The sequence below is a fragment of the Halyomorpha halys genome, unplaced genomic scaffold, assembly GCF_000696795.3.
Source record: "Halyomorpha halys isolate HHAL.00 unplaced genomic scaffold, Hhal_1.1 Scaffold961.1, whole genome shotgun sequence".
Classification (NCBI taxonomy): domain Eukaryota; kingdom Metazoa; phylum Arthropoda; class Insecta; order Hemiptera; family Pentatomidae; genus Halyomorpha; species Halyomorpha halys.
The window spans coordinates 275,110-289,077 of NW_027105140.1; the positions used below are offsets into that span (position 1 = coordinate 275,110).

Below are 13,968 nucleotides of genomic sequence, written 5' to 3' on the forward strand. Positions count from 1 at the left end.
CCTTCTTAGGAAAAGCAACTATATCCGCATATCTTGTGGATCCATCCGTATCTATACAGTAGACCTCGTCAAAGCAGGCAAAATCTCTTTCTTTTAGGAGCCTCATTAACTCGTATTTTACTCTATGATGTCGGCGTGTTATGAGGAGGGAGTTGTTGGGGCATTTCCCCAGCACATGTGCTGGTGTTTCAATCGAACAATCGAAAGTGGACTGGAACAGAGCATCGGGTTAAAAAACTAAATATCTGATAAGTCCAATCATCTTTGGATGCAGGTTCTGATGAAAAATGTATTATCTGTAACTTCCATAAGGAGCAGGTCTAAAATTTGTTTTAGAGTTAACTAGTAGAAATGAAGTTGCTACAGAATTAGTCATAAGAAACTTTTACAACTATGGAGTCATTAGAAGATTACAAGAACCATGAGTGCTAAAGTATGACCAAATAAGCTGTGTTGTTCAACAGAGCTGAAAATCTTATTTTTAATCAATGTTGCTTAATATACTTCCAAGTAGTCGTTAGCAAATTTATAAGATACCTTTGTACCAATTTTTGTGAGAATATATTACTCCTATTATTATATCCTCAAGGGTCGAACAGGATAGATCGATTGAATTTGAAGATTATTAATTCTTCCAAATGGTAACAAATTTCTATTAATGATGATTAAATATGTCATATTGCTAATCTGTTTTTGATTATTCAAGAAAAAATTGAAATTATATCAACCCTGATTATAAATTTATCAAAATCATTAGTTTAATAATTGCGATAAATTAACCACTAAGCTGTAATATATCTTTAATAATAAGTAAGTTCCTAATAAACAATTAAAACTTGTGACCTTAACAGCCTACAATGATGTATTGAAAGATGGTGAGAAACATGCTACTTATTTTAAAGTTAAGGAGTTACCACATGCTATAATAAAAATATTTTACCTTCATCAAAAGAGGCCAGTGTGCACTGTGAACTTCGGGTATTTCAGTGGATGGCTTAATATGAAATTCACCTTCCTCAGTAAAATCTTCAAGACTTTTCATTTTCTTAGACTTTTTCTTTTTAACCTCGGTTTCTGAAATGACTTAAATAGTTGAAGACTTGAAATAAAACATATTAAATACAATTAAAGTGAAATCTTACCCATTTCGAATTGAGAATGTACCAATAAACAGAAGTCGAAGCACGTGCTAAACTAGCTGCCGGGTGTTTACTAACACTGAATCGATATATAGAAAACTTTGGTATCGAAAGATGTTGCTCTATGACAAAGAGGTACAAATATTTTCAATCCTTTTTTTTTTCATTATTTATATTAAACTTTAGTTAAAATACACTTTAAAATATAAATAATGTTAATACAGATTTTTCAAATAATGAAAAAAATATTTCTTTCTGTTTCGATGTTTCTGATTAACAGAAATCGAGATGTTGTTAGCAGGTTATGGTTCCTTGAAGTTTTCAAAAGTGTTACCTTCAGTGGTAAATTTTAAGTATTTGAATTTAACAGCATATTAATCGTTAAAATGCCTAAAGATAGACATGGAAGGACTAGACTGTCAAAAAGCGTTCTTGAAATGAAGGTAGGTTTAATAATTTAAGGAATTAAAAAATTCAGTAGTCTAATTCATATACTATCAGACGTGATGGATGACTAACAAAATTAATTAAACTCTAACTTTGTATATTAGTTTCAAGGGCTAGGGCTAACTACTTTAGGGGTATTCATGCCAACTTATGCTAGAGTGTCATTTGCTAAAGTAATGTTACCCATTTGCTTTCAACAAGTTGTTTTTATTTGGTGCTCTTCCAATGTTGGGACCTAGTGATACTTAAACTAACAATGAAAATCTGATATTTAACTTCATTATAATCTTTTCCACCTATTAACTTAACATACTCATAACTTGTATTCATACCCCTTTTAAGCTTAACAATTTACCTACTTTTTGCTGTAAGTTAGTAAATATCTATGAGTAAAGTGTGTTTAAATTCCTTGAAACAAAAATTTTGTCAAACCTGAAAAGCTTAGTTAATATTGCTTTATATGTATTCGGAAAACTAACTTAGTTTTAGGTTAGAAAACTAAAATCCTTCATCAAATCCTTTTTAATTTTTCTATGACAGCCCATGTCTTGAAGCATGATTAAGATCATACTGTTATGGACATTTTGTGCTTTTGAAAAGTAGATGCAAAAATCCATAAGAGGTGTGAGAAAACCCATGTCTTGAGGTTTTTTTAATTTTCAGAACCATTATCTTCCTGCTTATTTTAAACCACATATCACTTAGCTGGGATGAGGGATGTGACGGCCTTGCAGGTTGGGGCGCAGGCCCTAGTGTGCTCGGTTCAGAACGTTGTTGGTTCGATTCCCACCTGGGGCAGTTAAACATTCATTTTTCGGCGGCCCCAAAAAATGAATCTTGACACTCCCACCTTGGTTAGCATGCGGCGGCAACTCTGGTAGCCGTCAGAGGTTGGCAAAAAGCACCACTTGCCGGACTTGTTCCCCCACCAAATACCAGCACCAGTACCAGTAGCTGGGATGACAAATTTGTTGGTTGTATTTTATGTCGTTTTAGCCTAATCTGGGTTTATTGTATTTCCAGTTGCAATATCTTATAGATATTTATCAAGTCTCTGGTGTGAATGCTATCATCAATGTCGCAATGGTGCAACCTGAAACACACTCAGCTATTTAAGAAAGCTGTAGAAATATTCAGCAAATGAAGTTCCATGTGTCTTTTAAGGCCAATTCAGAGGAAGGCTGACAGAGGTGAGTTTTGCTTTGTTGATTGAAGCCTCTCGCTATTTGTCAAACCTTCTTATGATTTAGTGTTCCATCTGATTTATATTTTTCTTTGAGGACAAATTTGTTGTTAATCTCATTTTGTTCTTTCTTCTATCTGATCAAGATTCATTTGCCATTTTTGAAGTGGGAAATAATTTTTATTTTATTATAAAAACTTCCTATTTTTAATTATATTATTTCAAAATTTTTTGAGACAAGGTAAATTTTTATTACATGACAAATGAATAAATAAAGTGTTGAGACTGATATTGGATATAATATTGATTTATTTAATAAAACTTCCTATGTTTTAGCCCTTAGGCCATTTTGAATGAGATATTCCATCGAAATTTTTATTGGATGTCTCCTTGAAAATGGCCTAAGGGCCGAAACGGAAGTTTTTTAAAATAAAAAGTTGAGAGTAGAAGTGGATCATTGAAGTTTGTGTTAACAATATTATAAACCACTCTTAAACAATCAATATATTAAATAAGTAATCTAATTTAATATTAACCCTCCAAGTCCAAAAAATAGCATTTCTAAAGTAATTAAATAGTCTATAGAACAAAAAAAAGTTTAAATTGGACAAATATTGCAAAGATACAGCATATTAAAGTTTGTATCCGTGTTTTAGATGTATTTTGCTCAGCTTTCAAACATTTCCTGGAACATTCCAGATGCTTGTCTGAAGGATAGTTAAATTTTTCAATTATGTACATGAAATTGGACTAATATTAGTAGAAGGTACAGCAAGCTATTATTTTATTGGTCTTAGCAGCCAAAGTGGTTGGGAAAGTCGTGTTAGTGGATATTTCATTTTAGTGATTAAAATTCCTATGTATTGAAAATTAATGCACATGTAAGATTTTTTAAATTCAATTTTCTTTTTTTAATCATAGTTTATGCAAAGAAGTAAACAACGAATTCTGGCTGAGGAGGAAGCTGATCAAGGCAGAGCTGTTCATGAAAATGAAATTACTGAAGAAATGAAAAATGCTCAGTATGTTACAAATATCTTTATTGTATTATTACTGCATTAACTTTAATTTCCTTTTTTAGTAAAAAATTCTTATTTTTTCAATATATTGCACTTACTCCCAATTTCGAGTTTTATTCATAGCAGTTTCTGTTTTAAGTTTAGCATTTTTTTTATATAGGCCCTTAAATGTTCAATGTGTTTAGTTTAATTAATGATGGCTGATTTCTCTCAGGAATCATCTAAAAAATTATAGGATTAAATGAGAAGATCTACATCAAAATGAATTTTGTTCATTTTCTGATAAAATTCATTTTGATCTGGACAAAATTAATTTTGTGGTCATTTTTTTTCGCTGAACTTCAAAGCTCTATAACTTAATGACAATATACTCTAATCTATCAGATTTATAATTATGATAAATCAGATTTTTTTGTTATGATAAAATAAATAAACCATATTTAACTTTATCGATTAATAAATTCTGGTATATTGTCCCATCACCAGGAAAATTCCTAACTGTAATACTTTCATCTTGAAATTTTAACATGACAACTTTCCTAAGTATAACAATGTATCTGAAGATCAACTGACCATGGCTTCTCTTTGTAAACTGATTTGTACTACTTAAGTTCAGCTACTAAAAGAACGAACTGCACTGTACCTCATTTCAACCTAAACTGTTAATGTAACTTGAGTCTGCAATCTTATGGCCTCTTTTACAAGACTGATACACACTGCTTGGCATCTATGACTCAACTTTCCTTTTAAGCATTATCGACTTAATATTCTCCACAAAAAGATAGTTCATGCTTATTTTTAATTAAGTTTTCAGCTATTATTCCTTAATTTTCCCATTTTAATTTGATTAAGGTCTATATTAAACCTTTTTTTTTAACTAAAATTTTTATTAACGTATACTAAAAAAGATCATTTAATTTAATTATTATTTCTGTTTAAATACTGTTAATATTTTAACAAATGGAATATTTAATTATAATAATTAAATCAAAACAGGGTATTGTATATTTAGTTAAGGGGTGTACCAGTAAACATGTTGTTCCTCCCCTTCTCTTAACATTTATAATTTAGGGAATTTTGCCTGGGTAATATCAATGGCACTCTAAAATTTTCTGACAATTTTTTTTTTTTTTTTCCTACAGATTCTGATATTAAGAAAAAATTGTATTAGACACTTGTTTGATCAGGCATATATAGTGCAAATAATGTTTTTATGATTAGCATGAAAATAGTGCGGACATTTTTTTTTTTTATGACAACTTAAATCTTTTAATTGGAGAAGATGGTCGTGGGGGGGGGGGTGCGGTCAGCAAAGAAACAAAAAAATATTTATTTATGCTGACGTTTCGACCTGATTTTCAGGTCTTCATCAGGGCTAAAAAAAATAAAAAGCAACAACCATCATTCAGAGAGAAAAAAATATATATATGTATATAAATATAATAATAATAAAAATAAATAAATACAAATATATAAAATAAAATAAATAATAGACTAAAAATTTGGAAATATACATAATAATGGAATGAAAATATAAATTAATTGATTAATAACTATGAACAAAGGCAGTAATAGATTGAATACATTATTTTTTTGTTTTTATAGCCCTGAAAATCAGGTCGAAATGTCGGCATAAATAAATATTTTTTTGATTATTTATGTTGTTTCTTTGCTGACTGCACCCTCCCTCCCCCAACCCGATCATTTTCTCCAATCAGTAATCTACGTTCAACTATCTACACCTTATTAAATTTTTTTAATGTAATTTTCTTTTTTGGTGACAACTTACTTTTTGTAAATAATATTTCCAACCCTTTTGCATCTTTACGATTATTTTGCCAGTTTGAACATTTCTTATAGTCAATTTTTATCTAATTTGTTTCCATGTACATTGAAAAAGTATCACTTATAAGTGATCTTCACTCCTGAACACTCCTCCTCCCACCCTCCTATCTTCTCATATTAATCCATGGTCAAGAACAAATATTATAAGTTATTAATATGTTATTTATTTTTCAGGAACAAGTTTATCATAGTCCCAAGCTATGTCCCATGTCAAGATTTAATTATAGGGAGAGTTTCCTATGGCGGAATGAATCCCGAAATAGAAAAACTTATGGCTGGAAAAGAAGTTGAACCAATCCCTGATGAATCTAATATGGAGAAAGATATTACAAACTGGGAAATGCTCAAGCTAAGCAGTGTTGCTCAAAGTATGGCAAACAAGTTTTCAACCAAAAAATCGAGAAATAAAGCAATGAAACGATTGAAAAATGAAAAATAATGATTATGTTCATGTTATCTATTTTTAACATTATTTGTACATAGGCTTTGTTGTCTTACTTATAAGATAAAATATACATATATTACAAACTGCCTCAAATGTTATCTTAAGATACCATGGCGTTTAAGTTTTTTAGAGTCAAGTACACCAACACTACATAAACATACAAGTGCAGCTCCTTGTTCAGCCCAACGTTTGTTTTTCTCCCTGAAAATTAAATATCACCATCAGTAAATAAAATTTGACTATTAAATTACTATATACGTGTGTGAATGTGTTCAATATATAATGTAAATTTAATTTAATAAACTATTAAAAGTATTTCATGGATTTAATATTTTGTTGTTATTTTAAGTCTTTGAATGGTTTATTTTTAAATGAAGTAAATCGTGAACATATTATGTAGTCTAGAAATATTTTAAGGTTTTGCTACATAAAAATAAAAAGCTTCTATTTTATAAAAATCGATCAACCTCACTAATCTACATTAGAGACTAATAAAACTCTTTATTCTAACAACTAGCTCCTCAAGTCCTAGCTGAACAACATTGTTTCAAATCCTTGTTTAGCATGCTGAAGTTCCTCATCACCGAAAATTATTGGACTGTGACTCAGTTTTAAAATGTATTCCTGAAATAAATCAGGCAGCAGTAAAACAAAGCTGACCTCCCAAATAATTTCTAAAATATTTAAAACTTTCTATCTTAATTTAAAATAATGAAACTCGGACCATCTTCTTATCACAAAGAACTAATTAATGTTGTTCATTTGGATTTAATGTCCTTATGTACTTCAAAGGTGGATTATCTTTTTTGGCCAGGGTTAGAAAGTAAAAATTTATTTCATAGGTCCACTACAAAATAATAGTCAACCCTCTGGCCAGATTCAAACCCTCATTACTTCTGTTCCAATACAGAGATGGCTGAGGATTTAGTTGTTAATTTGTACATTATACATACTTTGCCTTATCTGATGTTTTCAAATGCACGATAAAAATCTGTACATACATATAAAATAAATAATAAAAGAGTATTATATTATAAATCTGTTGATAATGCCCATTGAAAAACCTAAATAAACCTCAGATTAATGAGTCAAAACTGGTCACGCCAGGGTCCCCCAGTTCCTAGATAGCCAGTTAAGAGGGTTCTTCTGTAAGGTGAATTGTTTAGACATGTTAGTAACATTGCAATGTAAGCGATTTAACATGTTGCTAGTGAAGAATTTTAAATATACCAAATATGTTAGTGAAGAGAGAATAATTAGAGTATAGTACAGGAATTAAGCAATAATGAAGAGCCCTCCTTCATGGAATTAGTCATTGCGCTGCCCAATAGTAATTCCAAATATACAATAACTATAAACAAAGTTGTGCAAATTATAACAAAAACAACAGTAACAATAATTTTTAAAAATTTAAGTATCATAAAAACTAAGAATGGTTTTAAAAAAATATATATGTATAGAAAAAAATACCAAAAAGATGATCTGTATTTGTTGCCATTAACAGTTACAGTTGATTGAAATAGTTTATCAACTTGCTTTGTTTCATATAAAGGAATTTTATAGCCTTGACTTTTTGTCCATATTAGAAGTTTGCTCTTGGGAAGATCAGGATCTCTTGGATAAAGACTCCTTAAAAATGATATTTCCATTTCCACTATATCAATTTCATTACAAGGTGGCTGATAGTTTACAGGACAAACGTCACGTCTTCCTATTAAACCTTCATTTTGTTGTTTTTCATGAGTTGCTTCGTAATAGTCCTGCATATCCCATAGATCGCTAAAAATAAAAATGTATTCTTTGCAAACTACAATTGGAATCAATAGACAAAAAATTATACTTACAGTTAAAGGAGCAGTGGCTTACAACATAGGAAATCCAATTGCTAATAATTGCTCAAATTATTTTTTCATTATACAAATCAGTTATTTATTTTATAAGTCTATTTATATAATAGCAGGTTTAGCTTGTTAATTTTTTAAGGTTTATGTAGGTGTTACGAAACAGATATAAATTGTATGCCCACCCTCTGATGACGTTGCATAGTGGAAAAGTTTATTATTTTTAGAAAAAATATGACAACACAATTAAGATATAAACAAGAACATGACATGTACTTCCATCTCAAACAAAAGTTATTTAAACACAGAATTGTGACTATATATATTTTAGTTCAAAATAGTGAATTATGTCAGCCACATAAATTTTCTCTCAAAACTCTAGTTATTACAGCTATGAAAAATTAATAAATGCCCCATTCCTGTTTAGAAAAATAAATCAATATAGGTGCTGGGATAAATGTCCATCCATATTCCTTACAATTTATAAAGAATTTAAATCTAAAAATCAAATTACAGGAGTTTAAGAAACAATTTAGTAGTAAAATTCTTATGATATGATTTATGTAGTGTCTTAAATGAGAGGAAATTTCACTCGGTACCATTACTGAATGGCGTTAAAATCAATCTGTAATTATATAAAGACTTATTTGTGTTTAAGGATAAGACGGTTTGAGTGGAAATCGCAAAGAATCTCAAAATAGTAAAAAAAAACTATTTATTATATCCAATAAAGTTTTCATCTGGACCTATGTCTGTGTGAGGGGTGGTAGATAACTTGCCTAAAAATTATTGCTAGGAAGTTATCCACAAGCTGTCACGCAGACATAAGCCTTGATGAAGGAAGACCTACTACAAAGGTTAAAACATCAGCTATCAACAAATTAGTTTTAATATTTTTAGATCATTTCTTTCCACCACCTGGACCATCTTATCCTTCATTATCAACTAATTAACTTCCAAATCATTTAATTCTTACATTTTATATCATTTCATACCATATCTGCTGAAGTGTTTGAGTTTCTAAAAACTTTTTCCCCTTCTCCGTGTCTTGTAATTCACGTAACATGTTTTGAATACAATATTTTGTATTTGAAGGTGAGTTATCATAGTCTACAGCATACTTAAGATATGCTTTAATCATATCGTCCAAAGGTTTCTTGCCATAAGGAGAAAATACTGATACATTCCATTCTGCAGCCCTAGCAATCATTACACTGCTACATTTAGTCTTCTCTTTAAAACTAAGAATGTCTTCAAAAGTTTCTATTTCCTTCGATCCGCCACTGAAATATTGAATTTTACAAAATATATTTTTCAATTCCTAATAAGTAAATAAAAATTGTAAGCTGACTTTACAGAAAAAAATAAATGCATAAATATTTTCTTCATTAATTCAATTCAAGAAATAAAGAGCTGAAGTCTATCAAGCTATAAAAAGGTTGAACACTATTGTTCCTTCAATTTATCATCTCTCTTTATTGTTGGTAACAATAATTAAAATATTTCAACAGGGATGGTTCTAGCAGTGGTAGTAAAATATATCATTTCTATGATGTTGATATTTTAACTGAGTAAATATCTGATCATAATTCATTTAAATAATCCATCACGTTTCAGAATAAAATACAAGAAAGAGAACCAATAATTAACAAAAATAAATGTAATTATAAAAAATCATTTTGATATATCACTCAAATGTGCAATCTCCAAAATCAACTTGGAACAACATATCTCAAATAACATGATTTTTCAAGATAGTGAATTTAAAGTTTAAAAACTCCAATAAATTTGTTAAAAGTAAATATTAAGCAACTGACTTAAGTCAGTCTTGACATCTAATATATTAGATGTTATAGTGAAAAGATGTTACTTGCTCAACAACTCAAGGACGGTTGTGACACTCTTGTAAAGAATAATCCTGAAATACTTACAATATGACACTACTGCTCTCGAGCGGCTGAATATTGAAAGAATGATATTACAATTTCGAAGAGAAATACTATCTATACTATAATACTAAATACTATATATACTATAATCACTAAGGGGATTCTGAAAAATTAGCATAACTAAGACTTTTGAGACATAAAATTGAAAAGAGTGAAGAATTGAAAAGAAATATATCAATAAAATTTCAAGAAATACATCAATATTTTATTTAATAAAGTATTGCACAGAATATAGAACTGGAGAATTCAGATGAAAGTGTAAGGTAGAATCATATAATCAGCACATGGTAAATAAAATCATGCCAGCTATTTGGTTATTGGACTGAACAATGAAAGAAACACAAGGAGGGTATTCAGCCCATAATTAACAGGTAAATGGAAGGAATATTCGTTCTAGCCTTACGGGCTTGGACTTTACCAGGATTCAATGAAGGGCATTATATGGACAGAGATGGTTGATAATATTGATATCAAACCTTAATGACATCATGGTAACGCAGAAAACACATTAATCAAGATAACATGGAAAAAAAATGGTTTAGAAAATTCATTGAAGGTTAAGTTGATGTTCAGGAGAGAGTGAGTTCTTAATATTATTGTTATTAATATTAATTATATATTATAGTACTATCATATTATAATATGATTAATATTATTTATCTCATTAATACTATCATTTACTGATGTGATAACTACTCTGTTAACTATGTATTTTTATGTTTTAACTAATTAAAAAGAAATATAAAAATCATACTTAGCAATAACAGGAATTGAAAGAGATTTAGATATCATTTGCAAGAACTCAATACGATTGGAGTGCTGCTGCCTTTCAAATTTTGTTCTTCCATGAACTGCAATCGCTGCTATACCACAAGATTCAAATCTTTTACATAGTTGAAGGGTTTCATCCAAACTTTCCAAGACTCTAATTTTACACGTGACAGGGCATTTCACACTAGATATGACTTTTCTTAATATATCCTCAGCTTTTTCAGGTTTATATAATAATGCAGCACCCATTCCACCTTTAAGCGAAAACTCCTTGGGACAACCCATATTAATATCTATGCCAGCCACATCATTTTCCCTTTAAATTAACAAATATTATGTGATGCAATCTCTACATAATTAAAACAATCTATATCTAAAGTCGATAAATCAGTTATAAATATGACAACGTATTATCATAATCAAAATATTCATACTTTAACAGAATATTTTGATTTTTTATTGTTTTCAGAATATTATGTGATTCTTATGTCTTTTCTAAAGTCTATAACAAAAACATTGGATCAATTCTTAGTCAACATCTTACAATGATCCAATTAAATACTATTTTTAAAAAAATATAGTAAGGTTTAATGAAAAAACAAATTTTCAAAATATATATGCCATAAAAGTGAAGAAATTAATGAGATTTTTTTTTTTATAAATATAAAAAATATCAACTGATACAAATTATTCTTATAAAATAACTGGTACAAAAAAAATCTTATAAGGTGAGTGATAACATAAAGTCAGTTTTAAATATAAATGTTCATCAAAATTAACAATTTACTATCACTCAAAGCATGAGGGTGAATTAATAAATAGAAGTAGTAATTTTTCTTTTCCAAGCTAAAGGATGGATTGTTTGGTGAGGAGCATTTCCAATGGTTAATGGTTGACTGAAGTTAGAAACTATCTGGACTAACCTAAATGTATATAGAATATGATCATACAATTGCGAATTTTTGGATGGATGGACACAAGGCTAAAGAGGGAAATGAGAGAAAGCAAAAGCTGTACCTGACTGCAAGATTTACTAAACAATGGAAAGGATAATATATACATGGAGGCACTGTATAACAGAGTGCCTAGTGCACCTGCAGAGGATGGAGATGTAGATTAGTTTCCATACAGGACCAGGAAAAGCAGTGAGTGAAAGGAGCAATCCCCAGACTAAGCTAATAACCATACACTAGCCTATATCATAATTGTACCTTAAATAAAAAAAAGAAAAGGGTAAGTTTGGAGATATTATATTGTTCCAAAGTTGAGTGTACCAACATAGACCAGAGAATTTGAGTGTGAGAAAAAAAATTAATAAAAGAAAGTCATGAATGATGTTCATGAATAAATCTTACAAATGACGTTTGTTCTATTCAGGAGCTTATTGAATACGAACCTTGGTTCACAGTAAAATAAAACTCAATTGAAGTGGAAATCAGCTATAGGAGTAGTCGGTCCATTATCTCTTACCAACCTGGTTTCAGAAAATTTAAGGCTTGATAGCTTCTGATTTAGGGATAAATTGGAAAAAACAGGATAAGAAAACCTCAAGGTTCTAAGTTCTCTTATAATCTAGACATCAGCCAGTTGCAGGAGAAGGATAAAAAAAGTAATGTAGAAGTCAAGGAAGATTTGTGCAATCAACTGACAATTCAATCATAAGCTTTTCATAAACAAGCAACACTCAAGCTCCTAAATTTGTGGCAAAATAAAAAAAAAACAACTTATAAAACTCCACCATGAAATAAAATAATACATGTTAGTAGTGTTTACAGCCCACTTATAAGCCAAACAGCTGCAATGAACATGTTCTGATAAATGAATAATTGCTTTAAGCAGGCTATGGGTAAGAAGTAGAAATTCTAAACAATTAACAAAATAAACAAAGTACTTACACTTCAAAACTGACTCAGTATAAACATATAAGACTAGAATCCAATTAGGGTTTATTTTTTTAAAGAAAATAAAAGAACATTTATTTAAGAAAATAATAGGAAATCAAATAATGTAAACCTGTAGAAAGCTTATCCACCCCTAGTTAAGTAGGCATTATACTTGTATACTTGAATTTTTTTTAAGGTAGCTTATCCACTAAGAGGAAAAAGGTAATGTGATTTTCAAAATATATACTTCTGAACATTAAACATTACTTTAGTAAGAATAAAATAAAATATCAAATCACTTATTGATGCTAACACAAGCTTAGCAACTTTTGATGCTCTGTCAGGATCACTAGTGCCAATCTGAAGAATTACTCTAGACTTTTCTGCGGAGCAAGTTCGGAATACAACTGTTCCATCAGTTAGGTCAATGTAATCGACTGTCCCTAAAACCTCTGAAAATAAACAATAACAAAATTAAAAGCATGAAAATTTTCTGTTTGAATAAAATAAAAAAATAAATGCAATTTGCAGAGCTATTTGTCAGAATATCAAAGGATTCATATGTTCTTCACAATAAATAATCTAAATGATCTGACCAAGTGAATTTTTTTAGTAGATTTTATTCATCTTCAATTACAAGCAAGATGTTACTGAATAAAAACGAAGAATACTATGAATTTCTATTCACAAATTTATCATTGAATTATCTGAAGACCAATGTAAAACAGAAAGCATATATTACCGTTCTCTCTTCGTTTCGATCTTAACAATTTCCAGTCTATTATTTCTTCAGTATATACAAGATCAGCACCATAATCTAATGCTAACAATCTTGTAGGTAAGGTGCCAATGCGAACCATCGGTGCTAAAATTATTTTGTTGGCATACATGTTATTTCTTGAAATTATATATCCGAACTTCTCTAGCTTTTCATGGAGAATTTTCTAATTGAGTCTTAGATTTGAAGAGTAGAACTCATGATGGAGATTCAAATAAGAATGACAAGTGTAACAGGCAAAGAAACCTTCTTCGTAATCGTCAATGCTTTTGTCATGGAGGAAGGAGTATAGTAGAGAAAGTAAGCAGCCAAACAGGTGGTCCTTATGAGCACGATGGGCGTGGCAGTGAGACCAAGAGTATAAGTAGGAGTCAATCACCTGCTGTCAATCCCCTCCCTATTCCTAGTAAGCTCACGGCAGACTTATGCCATCATCGAAGACACCGCCTTCAGCGGACCCGGCAGCCTATCTTATAATGCCACACTGGCAATCCAAGATGTAACTCACCTGTATATATACACCTATTTCTATGTATATAATTAATTTATTGTTCTTATTTTTCTAGGTCAGAAAAAAAAAAAAAAAAAAAAGCTGTCTCCTGTCTCCTGTCTCACTTTACATTACATTGAGTTTTACAAGAATTTCTCGATTAAAGGAAGACATTTTC

The 13,968-nt window shown here is 30.0% G+C and overlaps 3 protein-coding genes across 4 annotated transcripts in view; 1 reads left to right on the forward strand and 2 right to left on the reverse strand.

The window, feature by feature from the left end:
• Nop60B (dyskerin pseudouridine synthase 1 Nop60B) overlaps positions 1-1,253 on the reverse strand; it is a 10,150-nt gene extending 8,897 nt beyond the window's left edge. The window contains exons 1-2 of the mRNA XM_014431287.2: positions 1,143-1,253; positions 941-1,074 (exon numbers count right to left, since the gene is read on the reverse strand). Of these exons, the coding sequence (XP_014286773.1) occupies positions 941-1,074; positions 1,143-1,146 (138 nt within the window). The 5' untranslated portion in view covers positions 1,147-1,253. The remainder of the gene's footprint in view (positions 1-940; positions 1,075-1,142) is intronic.
• Positions 1,254-1,445: 192 nt separating this feature from the next.
• On the forward strand, positions 1,446-6,393 carry Mpp6 (M-phase phosphoprotein 6). The gene is made up of 3 exons (XM_014431289.3): positions 1,446-1,582; positions 3,691-3,791; positions 5,808-6,393. Exons 1-3 carry the CDS (start codon positions 1,526-1,528, stop codon positions 6,070-6,072), a joined length of 423 nt encoding a protein of 140 aa, XP_014286775.1. The 5' UTR covers positions 1,446-1,525; the 3' UTR covers positions 6,073-6,393.
• Positions 6,076-13,680, reverse strand: Dus2 (Dihydrouridine synthase 2). 2 transcript variants are annotated; one of them, XM_067048758.1, is made up of 6 exons: positions 13,265-13,680; positions 12,836-12,974; positions 10,623-10,955; positions 8,915-9,202; positions 7,615-7,857; positions 6,076-6,279 (listed from the first exon to the last, which is right to left on the reverse strand). In XM_067048758.1, the coding sequence occupies exons 1-6, from the start codon at positions 13,410-13,412 to the stop codon at positions 6,174-6,176; spliced, it is 1,257 nt and encodes a 418-aa protein (XP_066904859.1). In that variant the 5' UTR covers positions 13,413-13,680; the 3' UTR covers positions 6,076-6,173. The 2 variants fall into 2 exon arrangements, with proteins under 2 accessions (XP_066904859.1, XP_014286774.1); XM_014431288.2 differs by having other exon boundaries at positions 7,549-7,857; positions 13,265-13,670.
• Between the last annotated feature and the right edge of the window lie 288 nt (positions 13,681-13,968).